The sequence below is a fragment of the Kryptolebias marmoratus genome, linkage group LG17, assembly GCF_001649575.2.
Source record: "Kryptolebias marmoratus isolate JLee-2015 linkage group LG17, ASM164957v2, whole genome shotgun sequence".
Classification (NCBI taxonomy): Eukaryota; Metazoa; Chordata; class Actinopteri; order Cyprinodontiformes; family Rivulidae; genus Kryptolebias; species Kryptolebias marmoratus.
In genome coordinates this window covers 3409629-3425144 of record NC_051446.1, presented here as the reverse complement: position 1 = coordinate 3425144, position 15516 = coordinate 3409629, and the positions used below count along the sequence as shown (strand labels likewise).

The 15516-nt window shown below is 44.4% G+C and overlaps 1 protein-coding gene across 19 annotated transcripts in view; it reads left to right on the top strand.

Moving 5' to 3' along the window:
* Positions 1–15516, top strand: part of itga11b (integrin, alpha 11b) — a 158273-nt gene that overhangs the window by 50385 nt on the left and 92372 nt on the right. For all 19 annotated transcript variants that reach the window (XR_005234294.1, XR_005234293.1, XR_005234295.1 and 16 more), the window contains 3 exons: positions 6087–6231; positions 9047–9212; positions 13138–13208. Coding sequence is in view for 10 of the 19 variants with exons in the window: in XM_037980767.1 (XP_037836695.1) it covers positions 6087–6231; positions 9047–9212; positions 13138–13208 (382 nt within the window). In the remaining 9 variants the exon portion in view is untranslated. The remainder of the gene's footprint in view (positions 1–6086; positions 6232–9046; positions 9213–13137; positions 13209–15516) is intronic.

Sequence of the window (15516 nt, the reverse complement as noted above, 5' to 3'; positions counted from 1 at the left end):
AAACATAGTCCCTCCAGCGTGTTCCGGGTCTTCCTCTTGGCCTCCTCCCGGTGGGACGTGCCCAGAACACCTCACCAGGGAGGCGTCCATAAGGCATCCTAATCAAATGCCCAAGCCACCTTAACTGCCTCCTCTCGTCGTGGAGAAGCAGCAGCTCTACTCCGAGTCCCTCCCGGATGACCGAGCTTCTCACCCTATCTCTAAGGGAGAGCCCAGACACCCTGCGGAGGAAACTCATTTCAGCCGCTTGTATTCGCAATCTCGTTCTTTCGGTCACTACCCAAAGCTTGTGACCATAGATGAGGGTAGGAACATAGATCAACCGGTAAATCGAGAGATTCGCTTTTTGACTCAACTTTCTCTTCACCACGACAGACTGGTACAGTGCCTGCTTCACTGAAGACGCTGCACCAATCCGCCTGTCGATCTCCTGCTCCATTTTTCCCTCATTCATGAACAAGATCCCGAGATACTTAAACTCCTCCACTAAGGGCAGGACATCTTCCCCGACCCAGAGAAGGCACTCTGTATAGCGGGCCTGGGGTACTTTTAGATAGTTCGGTACCGTTAGTTTTAGTTTTAGTTTTACTTTTAGCTTAGTTTAGTTCTGTACATTTAGTCATGCTTAGATCTGTTTAGTTTAGCTTAGCTTATTTAGACAATTAGTTATCATTGTATCTTGTACCTGTCTGTAATTTTGTTTCATTATCATGTTCTGTAACTCTGTCTGTAATTTTGTTCTTGTGTTGTAAAGCACTGCCTCGAGTTGCCTCATGCTGAAAAGTGCTATATAAATAAATGTACCTACCTACTCTACCCTTTTCCGGCTCAAGACCATGGCCTCGGATTTGGAGGCACTGATCCTTATCCCGGCCATTTCACACTCGGCTGCGAACCGCTCCAGCGAGAGCTGTAGATCACAGTCTGATGAAGCCAATAGGACCACATCATCTGCAAAAAGCAGAGACGCAATCCTAAGGCCACCAAAATGGATCCCCTCAACACCTTGGCTGCACCTAGAAATTCTGTCCATAAATGTTATGAATAGAATCATACAAAGGGCAACCTTGGCAGAGTCCAACTCTCACTGGAAACGAGTCCGACTTACTGCCGGCAATGCGGACCAAGCTCTGACACCGGTCATATAGGAACCTAACAGCCCGTATCAAAGGGCCCGGTACCCCATAATCCCAGAGTACCCCCCACAGGATTCCCCAAAGGACACAGTCGAGCGCCTTCTCCAAGTCCACAAAACACATGTAGCGAACTCCCATGCACTCTCAAGGACCCTGCTGAGGGTATAGAGCTGGTCCAGTGTTCCACGAACAGGACAAAAACCACACTGCTCTTCCTGAATCCAAGGTTCGACTATCCGTCGGACCCTCCTCTCCAGAACCACCGAATAGACCTTACCTGGAAGGCTTAAGAGTGTGATCCTTCTGTAGTTAGAACACACCCTCCGGTCCCCCTTTTTAAATAAGGGGACCACAACCCCGTTCTGCCAATCCAAGGGAACTTCCCCCGATGTCCACGCAATATTGCAGAATCGCGTTAACCAACACAACCCTACAACATCCAGAGTGTTAGAACCCGCCGTTGTCCACCAGCGGGTTCTAAGGTTGCAGCCACGACAGGCACCAACCACCTTGCGGCCACAGCTCTGATAAGCTGCCTCAACAATGGAGGCACGGAACATGGCCCACTCGGGCTCAAGGTCCCCCGCCTCCCCCTGGAACATGTTTGAAGTCGTGCAGGAGGTGGGAGTTAAAGCTCCGCCTAACAGAAGACTCCGCCAGACGTTCCCAGCAGACCCTCACAATACGTTTGGGCCTGCCAGGTCTGACTGGCATCTTCCCCCACCATCGGAGCCAACTCACCACCATGTTGTGGTTAGTTGACAGCTCCGCCCCTCTCTTTACCCGAATGTCCAAGACATGCGGCCGCAGATCAGATGAAACAACAACAAAGTCAATCATTGAATCGTGCCAGGAGCACATTTGGACACCCTTATGTTTGAACATGGTCTTTGTTATGGACAATCCATGACGAGCACAGAAGTCCAACAACAGAACACTGTTCGGGTTCAGATCAGGGGGGCTGTTCCTCTCAACTACACCCCTCCAGGTCTCACTGTCATTGCCCACGTGAGCATTGAACTCCCCCAGCAGAACAAGAGAGTCCCCAGGAGGGGCACTCTCCAGTAATCCTTCCAAGGACTCCAAAAAGGGTGGGTAATCTGAACTGCTGTTTGGCGCATAAGCACAAACTACAGTCAGGACTCGTCCCCCCACACATAGGCGGAGGGAGGCTACCCTCTCGTTCACCAGGGTAAACCCCAACATACAGGCACCAAGATGTGGGGCAACAAGTATGCCCACTCCTGCTCAGCGCCTCTCCCCGTGGGCAACTCCAGACTGAAAGAGTGTCCAACCCTTCTCAAGGAGACTGGTTCCAGAGCCAGAGCCGTGTGTTGAGGTGAGCCTGACTATTTCTATTTCCTCTCAACCTCACGCACCAGCTCAGGCTCCTTCCCCACCAGAGAGGTGAGATTCCATGTCCCGAGAGCCAGCTTCTGTAGCCGAGGATCAGACTGCCAAGGTCCCCACCTTCGGCCACCACCCATCCCACAATGCACCTGACCCCTTTGGCCCCTCCTATAGGTGGTGAGCCCATGGGAAGGGGGACCCATGTCACCAGGCGCTCGCTTCACCTCCAGGCCTGGCTCCAGAGTGGGGGCCCGGTGACCTGCGTCCGGGCGAGGGAACACTGTTTCCAATTCTGTTTCTTATCATAAGGGGTCTTTGGGCTGCACTTCGTCGGGCCCCTCACCTAGGACCTGTCTGCCTTTGGTGACCCTACTAGGGGCATGTAGCCTCTGACAGCATAGGTCCTAGGATCATTGGGACACTCAAATCCCTCCACCAAGATAAGGTGGCAGCCCAGGGAGGTTTGGTGTTTATGTTAATGTTAAATTACATACCTGCCAGGATTTGGGGGTCTTGGGTTTGTTTTCGTATTGAGTTTATTGTTTCTTTAATTCTGTTATTTGGTTCTTGTGTTTAGTTTGGGTGTCTTGTTACCTGTGCTCTTTTATGTTCCCTGCAATTATTCACCTTTCCTCTGCTCAGTACCTGTCAGCCTGCCTTAATCACCCACACCTGTCCCACGTTCATAATCAGTCACCTGTGTCCACTTTCAACTCATCCTCTGCCTTTAAAACTGGTTCATCTTCTTCGCTTCCCTGCTGGTTCATTTTCACTCATGTGCTGTCCGGTTTTTCCTCATGCTTTGGCCCCTCATGTTCTTTGCAACCCTGGTTTTTTAAATTTAGTTTTAGTTGCTGCCTTGTCAGCGTTTGTTTTCTTTTTCTGTTAATAAATTTGTCAAAAGGTGGGACTATGGCGGCGAACCCAGAACACAGACTCTTGGTGGAAGAATAATGAAAACTAATTTATTACTTAAATAAACAGACAAAAACAAAAGGGCTGACGAGGCAGCAAAACTAACACTAACAAAATCCAAAACGAGATGCAAGGCAAGACATGGCATGGCAAAGAGCAGACAAAGCGGAATGATCCAGTGAGTAGTGAATGAGAATGACCGGTTCTTAAAGACAGAGGATAATGAGGAAAATGGACACAGGTGAGTGAGAATAACTACAAGCAGGTGGAGATGGGCGTGGCAGACCTAACAGGAAAAGTACTGGGGAGGTGGAGAGTGACAGGGCATAAACAGGAAAACTAAACTGAAACAAGACAATAATCAAAAACAACAAACTGAAAATACCAAACTATGACAAAATTACTTTTACTTTAAGTTTCTCCGTGTCTGCCTGCATTTTGGGTTAGACTACCTTTCCCAAATCTGAGAGTATCTCCCTTCTGAATCAAATATTCTATCATTGCATGTAAACTGTACCCTTCTATTAATTAAACTAAGTACCCCTATTTGTTTGGAATTATAGTTAGCTAAGTAAAAGTGAGGAAATTTCCAGAGGTAAGACAATGCCTGCTTTAAGCTTGTTTAGTTAACCTATAATTTTGTGCTTTTTAGTATTATTTCCAATTCCATGTACATTCCATGTGACAAACAGTCCTGAATTCATATCACTACTTAAGAATGAGGTTTAAATTAAGTGTGTATTGTGTCTTCCTGTGTGTGTGCTTATACAAATTAAACTGGATTTTTTTTTTTTGTCCTGTTGTGGCATCTCAGGCATACCATATCGAGAAGATGGCTGCCTACATGTGATACAACAGATTTGCTCTACAATAAGGGTATCTCAAGATGAGAATCCCAATTGCATTAATTATTTTATTGAATCAAGACTGAATCTGAATCTAGCATTAGAGTAGGCAGGCCACATTGTTCTAATAGCAACCTGTTTGTATGACCTTCAACCATCAGAACTGTTTGTGAGTCAGTGCGCAAAGGTGTGTGTGTGTGTGTAGGAGGGTGGGGTGGGGGGAAAGGGTATGTGTAACAGTAGCAGAAATGTAGAGAGACTGACTGCGTATATATATATATATATATATATATATATATATATATATATTCACACATATATGGTATTACATTAGTTATTAAAACTTGGAGATTTTTATGTTGATTCTACTATTGCTTCTCTTCAACAGCTAGAAAAAAAAGTTTTCTCTCCCTAAAGAACATTTTTTCAGATACCCTCAAGCTAGACATTATGTCTGTAGCTGAACCCGAGAATTTCCAGCTCTTCCTAACCCATCTGACTCTGAAGTGTTTCTGCAACCTTTCCCCTCGTTGAAGGGCAATTTCCTCTACATACTTTTAACCTTTTAAATCCTTCCACTGTGTTGAAAACGGTATAGGAAACAAACTTTTGCAACCCAGAAAGCCGGATTAGAGAGGTCCTTTATTTTAATAAACTAGAAAAATCAGGTTGACTTTGACTAGTAAGGCTAGATTACTTGAAACAACTGGGAAAAAACAAATGAAAATTATTGATTTTTCCTGTAGTTAAGATTTACATAAAAATGAAGAAAATTGTCTCAGGATCCTGTTAACTATAATAACATACAATCTTACTAATCTACCTTTTAAATCAAAGTTTTCTAACAGGTATGTGTTCAGAAACAATTATTTGTCTTATAACGCTTACAATTTTGTTTGAAATTGACCAATTTTCTCTGCAGGTTGCAGTTGTACTAGACAATCCCTTAGCATAATTTGGATTATTGTGAAGCTTGGAGATTCTCCTTTTTAAAAATATGGCTGGAATTTCTGATGACATCATGCTCGACCAATAAAAACTGAGTTTTCAAACTGCATTCCTGTAAACAAAATGAGGTTGTTGCCAGGCCAGTTGATAAATTGCCAAATTTTAACTAACTATATATCATTTTAAAGCTTTTAAGGTAGTGAATTAAAAAATATTAATATCTCAATATTGAAAAATTTCTCATTGTAAATCAGTTTTCTTGCATGGGTCACATATATGCATGCATGTAATGTGTATGAAAGTACATGTGTATTTATAGTTCTTTTATTTCTTATATTATCTTTAAACAAATTTATATTTATTCTACTCTTTTGCTTGTGTGTTTGGGTGGGTGCCAGGGTGTTTTTATTTATTTATTGTTTCTTGTTAATTGTTGAATAAATATGTTTAAAATTTAATAAACAGGCAGTTTCAAAAAGAATGTAGTCATAGGCAATCACAGTCAATAAAGTGCACACTGCAATTGAATAAAAGTATAACTTAAAACAGAGCAAAGCATAAAAAACAGGTTCAGTACAAGTTTTCAAAGCTGTCTTTTCCATTGATTTTAGGATACGTTTTAAAAAATTATTTGGAACTAAGCTGGACAGTTGCAGGTTTTGTAGCTTATTTGTCCAAGTTCAGTTTGTATTAGGGAAAGGTAAAGATGACAAAGGACTGCAAGTAGAATGCTAGGCCTTCAGTGTTCCTTTTATATTTTCTGGCATCAAGAATATTAAGTGCTTTATTTCTTGAATGAATGAATAAATGTATGGATCAAGAAAGAAAGACAGAATGACATCTAGTTCATGTGTAAATTATGGTTAAATCTCCTAAACATGTTTTGATGCAGGTCTGAAGCGTTCCGGCATGGTGGCAGGCCAGGTGCTCAGAAGGTGATGATTGTGGTAACAGATGGTGAATCCCATGACAGCCCACAGCTGGTGCAGGTTGTCAATGACAGCAGGAAAGACAACATCACTACATATGCCATTGCTGTGAGTGCTGTGTTTTACTTCAATCCTCAAACCTCACTAAGTAGTCCAAGGTTTCTGTCTAAACATAATTTTTCTTTTTATTGTTGCACACTAACAAGACAGGCAATGTTTTGGCCTGTGTCTGTGTGTGTTTGTCTTTAGCAAGATATCTCATAAATCACTAGATAAATTGTAATGGAACTTTCTGTAAGTAATTCATTTTAGGAATACATTTTATAAGGAAACCTGGTTGTGGAATAGTGACGTGCAGGAAGTTACCTAGAGGAAGAGGTTAGCCAGGAAGAAATGGGACTGTGAGAGGACAGAAGAGAGTAGACAGGAACACAGGGAGATGCAATATAGGACAAAGAGGGAGGTAACAAAGGCAAAACAGGAGATGTATGATGAGTTATACAAGAGGCTGAACACTAAGGAGGGAGAGAAGGACTTGTATCGAGTGGCAAGACAGAGGGACCAGGCAGGACAGGATGTGCTGCAGGTTAGGCTTGTTAAAGATAAAACGCTAATGTTCTAACAAGCAAAGAGAATGTGATGGGAAGATGAAAGGAGTACTTTGAGGAGCTGATGAATGAAGAGAATGAAAGGAAAAGAAGAGTAGAAACGAAGAAGTGGAAAATATTAGTGAAGATGAAGTTCAGAAAGCTTAGAGGAGGATGAAGAAGGGGACGGCAGCCGAAGCTATGATGTTGTATGAGAAAATCTGGAGTGGCAGAGAAACACGTTAGACTGGTACAGGACATGTTTGAGGACAGCAGGACAGTGATGAGGTGTGCTGTAGGAGTGACAGATAGCTTCAATGTGGAGGTGGGACTGCATCAAGAAACGGCTCTGAGCCCCTTCTTGTTTGCTCTGGTGATGGACAGACTAACAGATGAGGTCAGGCAGGAATCCCCTGTGGACTATGATGTTTGCAGATGACTCCTTAGACACTGATTTGTGGTGAGAACAGGGAACAGGTGGAAGAGAACTTGAAGAGGTGGGGATATGTACTTGAAAGGCAATGAATGAAAGTCAGGATGCATGTGTGTGAACAAGAGGGAGACAGGTGTATCAGTCAGGCCAGAGGTCCCCAATCCCCAGACTGCGGACTGTTTCCGGTTCGTGGGTCATTTGGTACCGGGCCGCACAGAAGGAATAATCAATTTACAGTTTTTCCGTCTTTTTTTTTGTTTTTTTTGGAGTCTGAACGGCATTTATTTTGAATTTGATTCTCTCCACTCCATCTGTCTATGACTCACTCTTGATGCATGTCAGAACGCTTATCTAGGTTATGTGATACGTTACCGCTAAAAACAAACCCACAAGCAGCAAAATGAGTAAAAAACAAATCTGGAAGCCCTAGATGGGACCGTCTGGTTACTGAGAAACAGGCTCAGGGCTCCCACTGATTCAGCGTTATGGTGAGTTGTATTCTTGTGCACTTTATATTTGTGGTGTATCTTATTTTAAAGGGCATGTTTAAACACAGAGAACATTAGGGGGAGGAGAGGGTGTTCTTCATGTTGATAACACAGTACCAGGATGTAACTAACAAAGCTGCGAGTACACGTTGGATTTACATTTATTATGATTTTAAAAATACCCCCATTTTCATGCCGGTCGTATCGTTTTATTTTGTTGTATTTATCCTTCACACCTTTTGAAGGTCAGTCCGTGAAAATACTGTCTGATAATGAACTGCTCCGTGGAGCTAAAAAGATTGGGGACCGCTGAGTTAGGCTACAAGGAGCAGAGATCACAAAGGTGCAGGACTTCAAGGACTTAGGGTCGGCTGTCCAGGAAAATGGGGAGTGTGGTAAAGAGGTGAAGAATAAGGTCCAAACAGGATGGAGTGGATGGAGAAAAGTTTCATGAGTGATTTATGACAAAAGGGTTGTCGTAGACCGTGGAGAAGGAGGCGAACCCAGAGCGCAGACTCATATTTAAAGAAGAATTAATTTAATACAAAAATAAACAAAAAATGAAAGGGCTGAAGTGGCAGGAAAATAAGAAAACAAATCCAAACATAGATAACAAGGCGTGGAGCAGAACGTGATGACATGGAACCAAGAGCGGGGGAACAAAACACAATAATCCAGCAAAGTAGTGAGGTAAGTGACCGTTCTTTTAAGCACGGAGGGTGATAAGGTAATTGGACACAGGTGGTAGATAACAATTCACAGCAGGTGAAGGTGGGCGTGGCAGGAGACCGGGAGTAGCAACTGGGGAGGAGTGACTGGTGGAAGTAAGCAAGAACAGGAAGAAACTACACTGAAACAATAACTACAACAGAAAAAACAACAAACCGGACCATAAAAACCCAAATCCTTACAAGGGTAGCAGCAAAGGTCAAAGGAAAGGTTTACAAGACAGTGGTGAGACCAGCTATGTTGTATGGTTTGGCACTAACAAAAAGAAGACAGAACTGGAATTGTCAGAGCTGAAGATGTTGAGGTTCTGCTTGGGAGTGACAAAGATGGCTAGGACTCGGAATGAGGTCATCAGAGATACAGCACAGGTTGAATGACTGATATTGAGATAAAGTTAGAGAGGCCAGACTGAGATAGTTGGGACATGTGCAGAGGAGGGACAGTGGGTCTTTTGTTATAAGGATGTTAGAGATGCAGCTGCCAGGAAAAAAAACAAAGAGAAGTTATATGGATGCAGTTCGAGAGGACATGGAGATAGTTAGCTCACTGTGGCAATCCCTGAAAAGAAAACAGGAAGAAAGACAAAGAAGAAGAACAATTATCCATTCAATAAGGAATTCCTGTTTCTTGTTTCTATAATTTTGACTTTGTTGGGTTCAGTATTCTTTTTCTTGTGACATATTTAGGTTCTAGGTAATTATAACCGTCGTGGAATCAACCCTGAATCCTTTCTGACTGAAATCAAGTTCATTGCCAGTGACCCGGATGAGGAGTACTTCTTTGAAGTAACAGATGAGGCTGCATTGAAAGACATTGTGGATTCTCTTGGAGAAAGAATTTTCTCTTTGGAAGGTTAGTTAAAAGAATCACTGTTTTCAAGTTGAGTTGTGTGTAAAATTTGATTTAATCCCAATTCACTATTTCTTCCTACACCTTAGCCCAGCTTCTACAATTTGTGTATTCACACAGGGAGGTAAAGGCAATGATGTATATTCTATAGGCATGACTCGCCACTCTAAAAGCATGGGGCAATGTGGGTGGTCTGAAGACGTCAACAGACCCACATCATCTGCAAAAAGCAGAGACGAGACCCTGAGGTTCCCAACCAGACACTCTCCTCTCCACAACTGCACCTTGAGATCCTGTCCACAAACACTACAAACAGGATCAGAGACAAGGGACAGCCCTGGATGAGTCCAGCGGACACCAATAATAAGCTCAACTTTGTGCCAAGAATGTAGATAGCCCTTAAAGTAACCCAGGCACTGATTCTCCCGCAGCACCCCCACAGAACATAAGGTTTCTCCAGATCTACAAAACACATGTAAACTGGAGAGTCAAACTCCCATTCCTCCAAGTAGCAACCACTGTCCACTGTTCCATGATCATGATGAAACCTCAAATCCTCCTGGATCCGAGGTCAGAGACTCCCTTCATAAACCCTAGGGTAACCTTTCTTGGGGAGGCTGAGAAGTGTGTTCCCTCAAGTTTCCAACTCACTCTCCAGTCATCCTTCCTTTTAAAATTGAAACCACCACCCCTGTCTGCCACTCCGTAGGGGTTGTCCCGGTCCTCCATGCAACATTGAAGAAGAGATGTGTCAACCATGACAACCCCACAATGTTCATTTGTTATAAAATGACAACAATACTTTCTCTCGTTCACCGGGAAAAACTCCAACACCAAAGCACTCAGTTGTGGGCTTTTGAGTATCCCAACGCCTGACTGATGCTTCTCTTCCTGGGCAACTCCAGAGTAGAAAAGAGACCAGCCCCTCTCCAGGTGTCTGGTTCCAGTTCCCAAGCTGTACTTGGAAGTTAATCCAACTATATATAGTTGGTATAACTCAATCTTACACACAAGCTCTGGCTCTTTATATGCCTGTGAGGTGACATTCCATCTCCCAAGAGCTAGATTATGCTGTCAGGAATCAGCATGGCCACAGCCCCTTCTTCGCCTACAACCCAGCTTGCATGGCACTCAGCCTCAACGATCATCCTCACAGGTGGTGGACCTGTCTGGAGGTGGCATCTTGTCTCTTTTTCAGGCTTGGCCCAACTGAGCCCCAGAAGCCAAGGCTTGACCACCAGGTGCTTGCCGGTGAGCTACCCCAGGTGTCACGGCTCGTGGAGCAGGGAGGACCAGAGCGCAGCGGTTGAATGAAAAAATCTTTATTTACAAAAAACCCGTACCTTAAACTTAGTCAAAAAGTGCAGCCTGCACAAGTCTAAATCCATCCTAGAGCAAAGAGAGGAACCATTCACCAGGGACACAACAGAGACGTATAAACGACGAGGACCCAACGCAAAACCTAAGTAACCGTGCTCTTAAATACCAAACAAACATCATCACTAAACTAATGACAGGTGTGCTAAAACTGAAACACGAGAGACCAAAAGGAAAAAAACAAAAACCCGAAACGGAACCAAAACCGGAATCCTCACAGTACCCCCTCCCTAAGGCGGCTTCCAGATGCCCAAAAACCCCAACAAACAAACAAACAAAAAAAAAAAAACTGGTTTACAGCACAAAACTGCAGAAATGCAGCCACCTGAAGGAGGAACTTCCAACTCAATGACANCACAGTACCCCCTCCCTAAGGCGGCTTCTAGACGGCCAAAAAAAAAAAAAAACACGGGAGGGTGGCGGGGGATACAGACCCAAAACATGGACGGAGGGCTAGAGCGAAAAAAAACGCTCTAAAACTAGCCGCGCGACTGGCGCAACTCCCGGATAGAGCCTAAGGGCCGACCTTGCCCACGTCGAAAAAACCAAGAGGTTGTGTCCGGAGGCCACCCGAGCCACCGGAAGAGATGCCGGAAAACACCGCTCGGAGGCCGGCCAGGCAACCGACAAACGCCCCGAATAACGCCGCCCGGAGGCCGGCTGGGCAACCGACGAACGCCCCCGATAGCGCCGCCCGGAGGCCGACCAAGCCACCGACGAACGCCCCGGATAACGCCGCCCGGCATTCTCTAATACACGTGACATACCGCCGGAGTTAGTCCGGACACCGGACTCTCCATGGACACTCATTTCGATCAGGAGGAGGAGGTGGCGGCGCAGGGAGAGGAAACAAAAGCGTGGCTGCCGGGCCGGGGTTCTCATCCAGCTAAGGAAAAGACCACACCGACCACCGCTGCCCAGCATTTTCCTCTCCAACACTAGATCCCTTGCAAACAAGATGGACGAGATGAAGCTCCAGCTGGAAGCAAACAGGCTCCTTCGGGACTGTTGCATCCTGACGATTACTGAGATCTGGCTTCATTCATCCATCCCGGACACGGCTATCGAGCTAGCAGGGCGCACAGCACACCGGTATGACAGGGCCCACGACTCCAGTAAGACCAGAGGGGGAGGACTGTGTATCTATGTAAACAACAAGTGGTGCACAAACACGTCCACCATTGATAGGCACTGCTCTGCCGACTTGGAGTTCATCACGGTCAGATACAGGCCTGTTTACCTTCCTCGGGAGTTCGCCGTGGTCCTGGTAACTGCTGTGTATATTCCACCGGATGCTAACACTAGCTCGGCTCTTAGCCACCTCCACATTGCACTCAGTAGGCAACAAAACAAACACCCGGAAGCAGTGCACGTTGTCGCGGGGGGATTTTAACCATGCTGAACTGAAAGTAGTACTCCCAAAGTTCCACCAGCACATCAAATGTGCCACCAGGGGAACCAGGACTCTGGACAAAGTCTACTCGAACATTAACCATGGTTATAGGGCTACACAGCTGCCCCACCTGGGAGCCTCCGACCACATGTCCCTGCTCCTGATTCCGGCATACATACCACTGAGGAAGCATTCACCCCCTACGACCCAGACTGCGACCACTTGGCCTGAAGGGGCCTATCTACAGCTGCAGGACAGTTTTGAAAGCATGGACTGGGATGTTTTCTGCCATGTGCTGAGGGACTGTGCAGACCACCATCTTTAACCAGTCCCTCTCCCGGTGCTCCATCCCACCCTGTCTGAAGTGATCTGAGGAGATGAGACTGCCTACAGGGTGGAGGTGGAGCATCTGTCTGCATGGTGTAGAGACAATAACTTGACTCTGAACACCTCCAAGTCAAAGGAGATCATTGTTGACTTTCGGAGGTGTAAACAGGACATTCAGCCCATCGCCATCAACGGGGACAGGGTGGAGATGGTGCTGGACTTTCGGTTCCTGGGCACCCACATCAGCGAGGATCTAACATGGACAAAGAACTCTACGGCAATCCTGAAGAAGGCGCAACAAAGACTGTACTTCCTGAGGATTCTCAGGAAGAATAATCTGAGAGCAGAACTATTGCGGTCCTTCTACCACTGCTCTGTGGAGTCGGTGCTGAGCTGTGGCATCTCGCTGTGGTTCTCCAGCTGCACTGCAGCAGAAAGGAAGCAGCTCCAGCGGGTTGTCAACACAGTGCAAAGACTGACTGGCTGCCCTGTACCCTTGCTGAAGGAGATTTACTCCACCCACTGCCTCAGGAGAGCCCGCAGTATCATCAGGGACTCCTCACACCCCAGTTGCTACCTTTTTCAACTGCTCCCCTCTGGGAGGCGTCTTAGGGCAATTAAGTCTAAAACCAACAGACTTAAAAACAGCTTTTTTCCAAGAGCGGCTGTTGCCCAAACCCTTCCACCACATTAAGGTGGCGATTCTGCAAAGGGACAAAGTTACCCAGTATATTTATTATATGAAAATGTGACATTTATGACAATGACAGAAATACATGATTGACATGAGGATGTTAATTCTTATTGAAGCTTGGTTTGTTTGGTTTGCAGGTGTCAGCACCCAGGGTAAAGGATTTGGTCTTCAGATGGCTCAAGCAGGTTTCTCTTCATGTTTTGTCCAAGTAAGTGGCTCATATCAGGTTTTCTTTTCTGCATGGTTCATTCAGCAAAAATTGTATATTTTTTTAATCTTGGTTTTATATGTAATTCATTTTTTGTGTATATGTATAGTTTTCTCAGTGTCAGGATTTAGGTTTTCTTTATGTTTTGTATTCAGCTTATTGTTTCTTTTGTTGTCTTCATGTTTTGTCTTGTCTCTGTGGCTCTGTCATGATGCATTTCTCCTCAGTCACTGTCTATGGCCCGGTCCCAATACTCGCACTACACCCTACGACCCTCTATGAAGAGTGTACTCAGTTGAAGTGCACAGAAGGATTCGTGTGCACAGGTTACAAGCATGCAGACATTGGAGAATTGGGTCAGTACAGGTTACATCATCAACTTGCGCCTCTGCATCGTAACTGTGACATCCAACAGGGCAGACCGGTCCCTGTTTTGGTATTTTAAGAAGGTTTTTGCTTTCCAAAGTCATTCCAGGAGATATTTTGCTATTCAAATGTGTTTTGTTCTGACTTGTTGAATATGGAGCAAAGTTTGATAGTATTCACGCCTGTACAGCAGAGTGAAACAAGAATTATTTCAATACTTTACATTTGAAAGCTGCTTTTTTTGTGACAGACGCAGCTTGCTCTATCACCACTGCCATATTTCTGCCGTTTAATTCAAAACCCTTTCATTGTCAATAAAGATAATTTTTTTAAAAAACGAAACGTCATATGCAGCAATAAATTGTGGGTAAATACTTCGCTGAAGTCCGCCTGGATGCGGGCTTAGCCAAAGGGCGGATGTAGTATACAAAGGGGGCGGGACTAAAGAGCACTCCGGAGATATGGGACACAGTACGCACTCAAACCCTTCAGCCTGAACACGCATTTGATGGACACAAGGGTGGAACGAGGGTGCAAGTGCGAGTATTGGGACCGGACCTATCTCTCGTTTGCCTGTCACGCCATCTACACCTGCTCCTAGTTTGTAATCATCTCACCTGTGCCCACCGTACCCAATTATCCTCTGTTTTTAAAACCTGGTCATTTCCTCCACCTACTGCTGGTTCATTGTCGCTTACATGTGCAGTCTCTTTGGTTTTGTGTCTTGCCTCATGTTTGCCCCTGTTAGTATTTTTGTTATGTTTAGTTTTGCTGCCACATCAGCCTTTGTTTTTAGTTCTTTTATTTTAATAAATGAGTTATTTTTCTGAAGATGAGTCTGCACTCTGGGTTCACCTCCTTCTCCACCACACGTAACACTCAGAGCAATTTGCAGAGAAAGAAATCCGTGTATGGTTCGTTCTTTGGTTTTTTCATTTCAAAATAAAATTTCAAAAACAAGCATGCATGTTTTTGTATTTTCGTTTTTAATTGCAAAAATAAAAAAGGGGTACGTTTTGGGTTTTTTTAAACTGCAATGGTTAAACCAAAGACAAGCTTTTATTTTGTTGTTAATTCAACGGGACCTTATGGCTGAGCCAGAAATGACGACCTGAACTCATAACACATAACTTTTTCAGTTACCAGTAGATGGCGATAATGTACTGATTTAATGACTTCCTTGGAATATTAAAGAAATCTTGTTGACGGTCATCAGCTCTCAATGAAATGTGTCGATTCCCTCTAAATAAGACAAACGTATCCATTTTAAAACTGGTAGATTCTGAAGTGCTAACTGAAAAAGTTCTTCTTCTTGTGGGTTTTAATGGCGGTTGGCAAGAAACTGAAGGTGTACCGCCACCTACTGGTAACTGAAAAAGGAATATATAAAAGGCCAAATAAATAATTAATACGCTTAAAATGCACTGGTTAATTTAAAAAAGTGTCATGATTGGTGGTGGTGACGGAGGCGAACCCAGAACGCAGACTCATACTTGAAAAGAATCTAATTTATTAAACTAGTGACAAAACGAAAACAAAAGCTGTCGAGGGAGCAAACTAATAAGATGAACACTAAATCAAAAACTACAGGAAACAAATGCCAACCAAAACAGGAGCAAAAACAGGAGCATAAACAGGAACAAGAAACTGGAACGGGCAGGACAGAAACTAACAACATCAAACAATGGACCAGTGAGGTATGGGAAGAGTGACCGGGCTTTTAAGACTGGGGATAACGAGGTGAGTGGGAACAGGTGGAATGATTACTGAATCGGGACAGGTGAAGATGGGCGTGGCTGACAGAGAAGAACATGAGATAACATGAGACAAAACGAAAAGCAAGTACAACCAAATAACACAAAAGAAACAAAACAAAAACCAAAGAACTAAAATCAAAATAAAACAAAAACAAAACCCAGAAAAAAAAAATCACCACAGTACC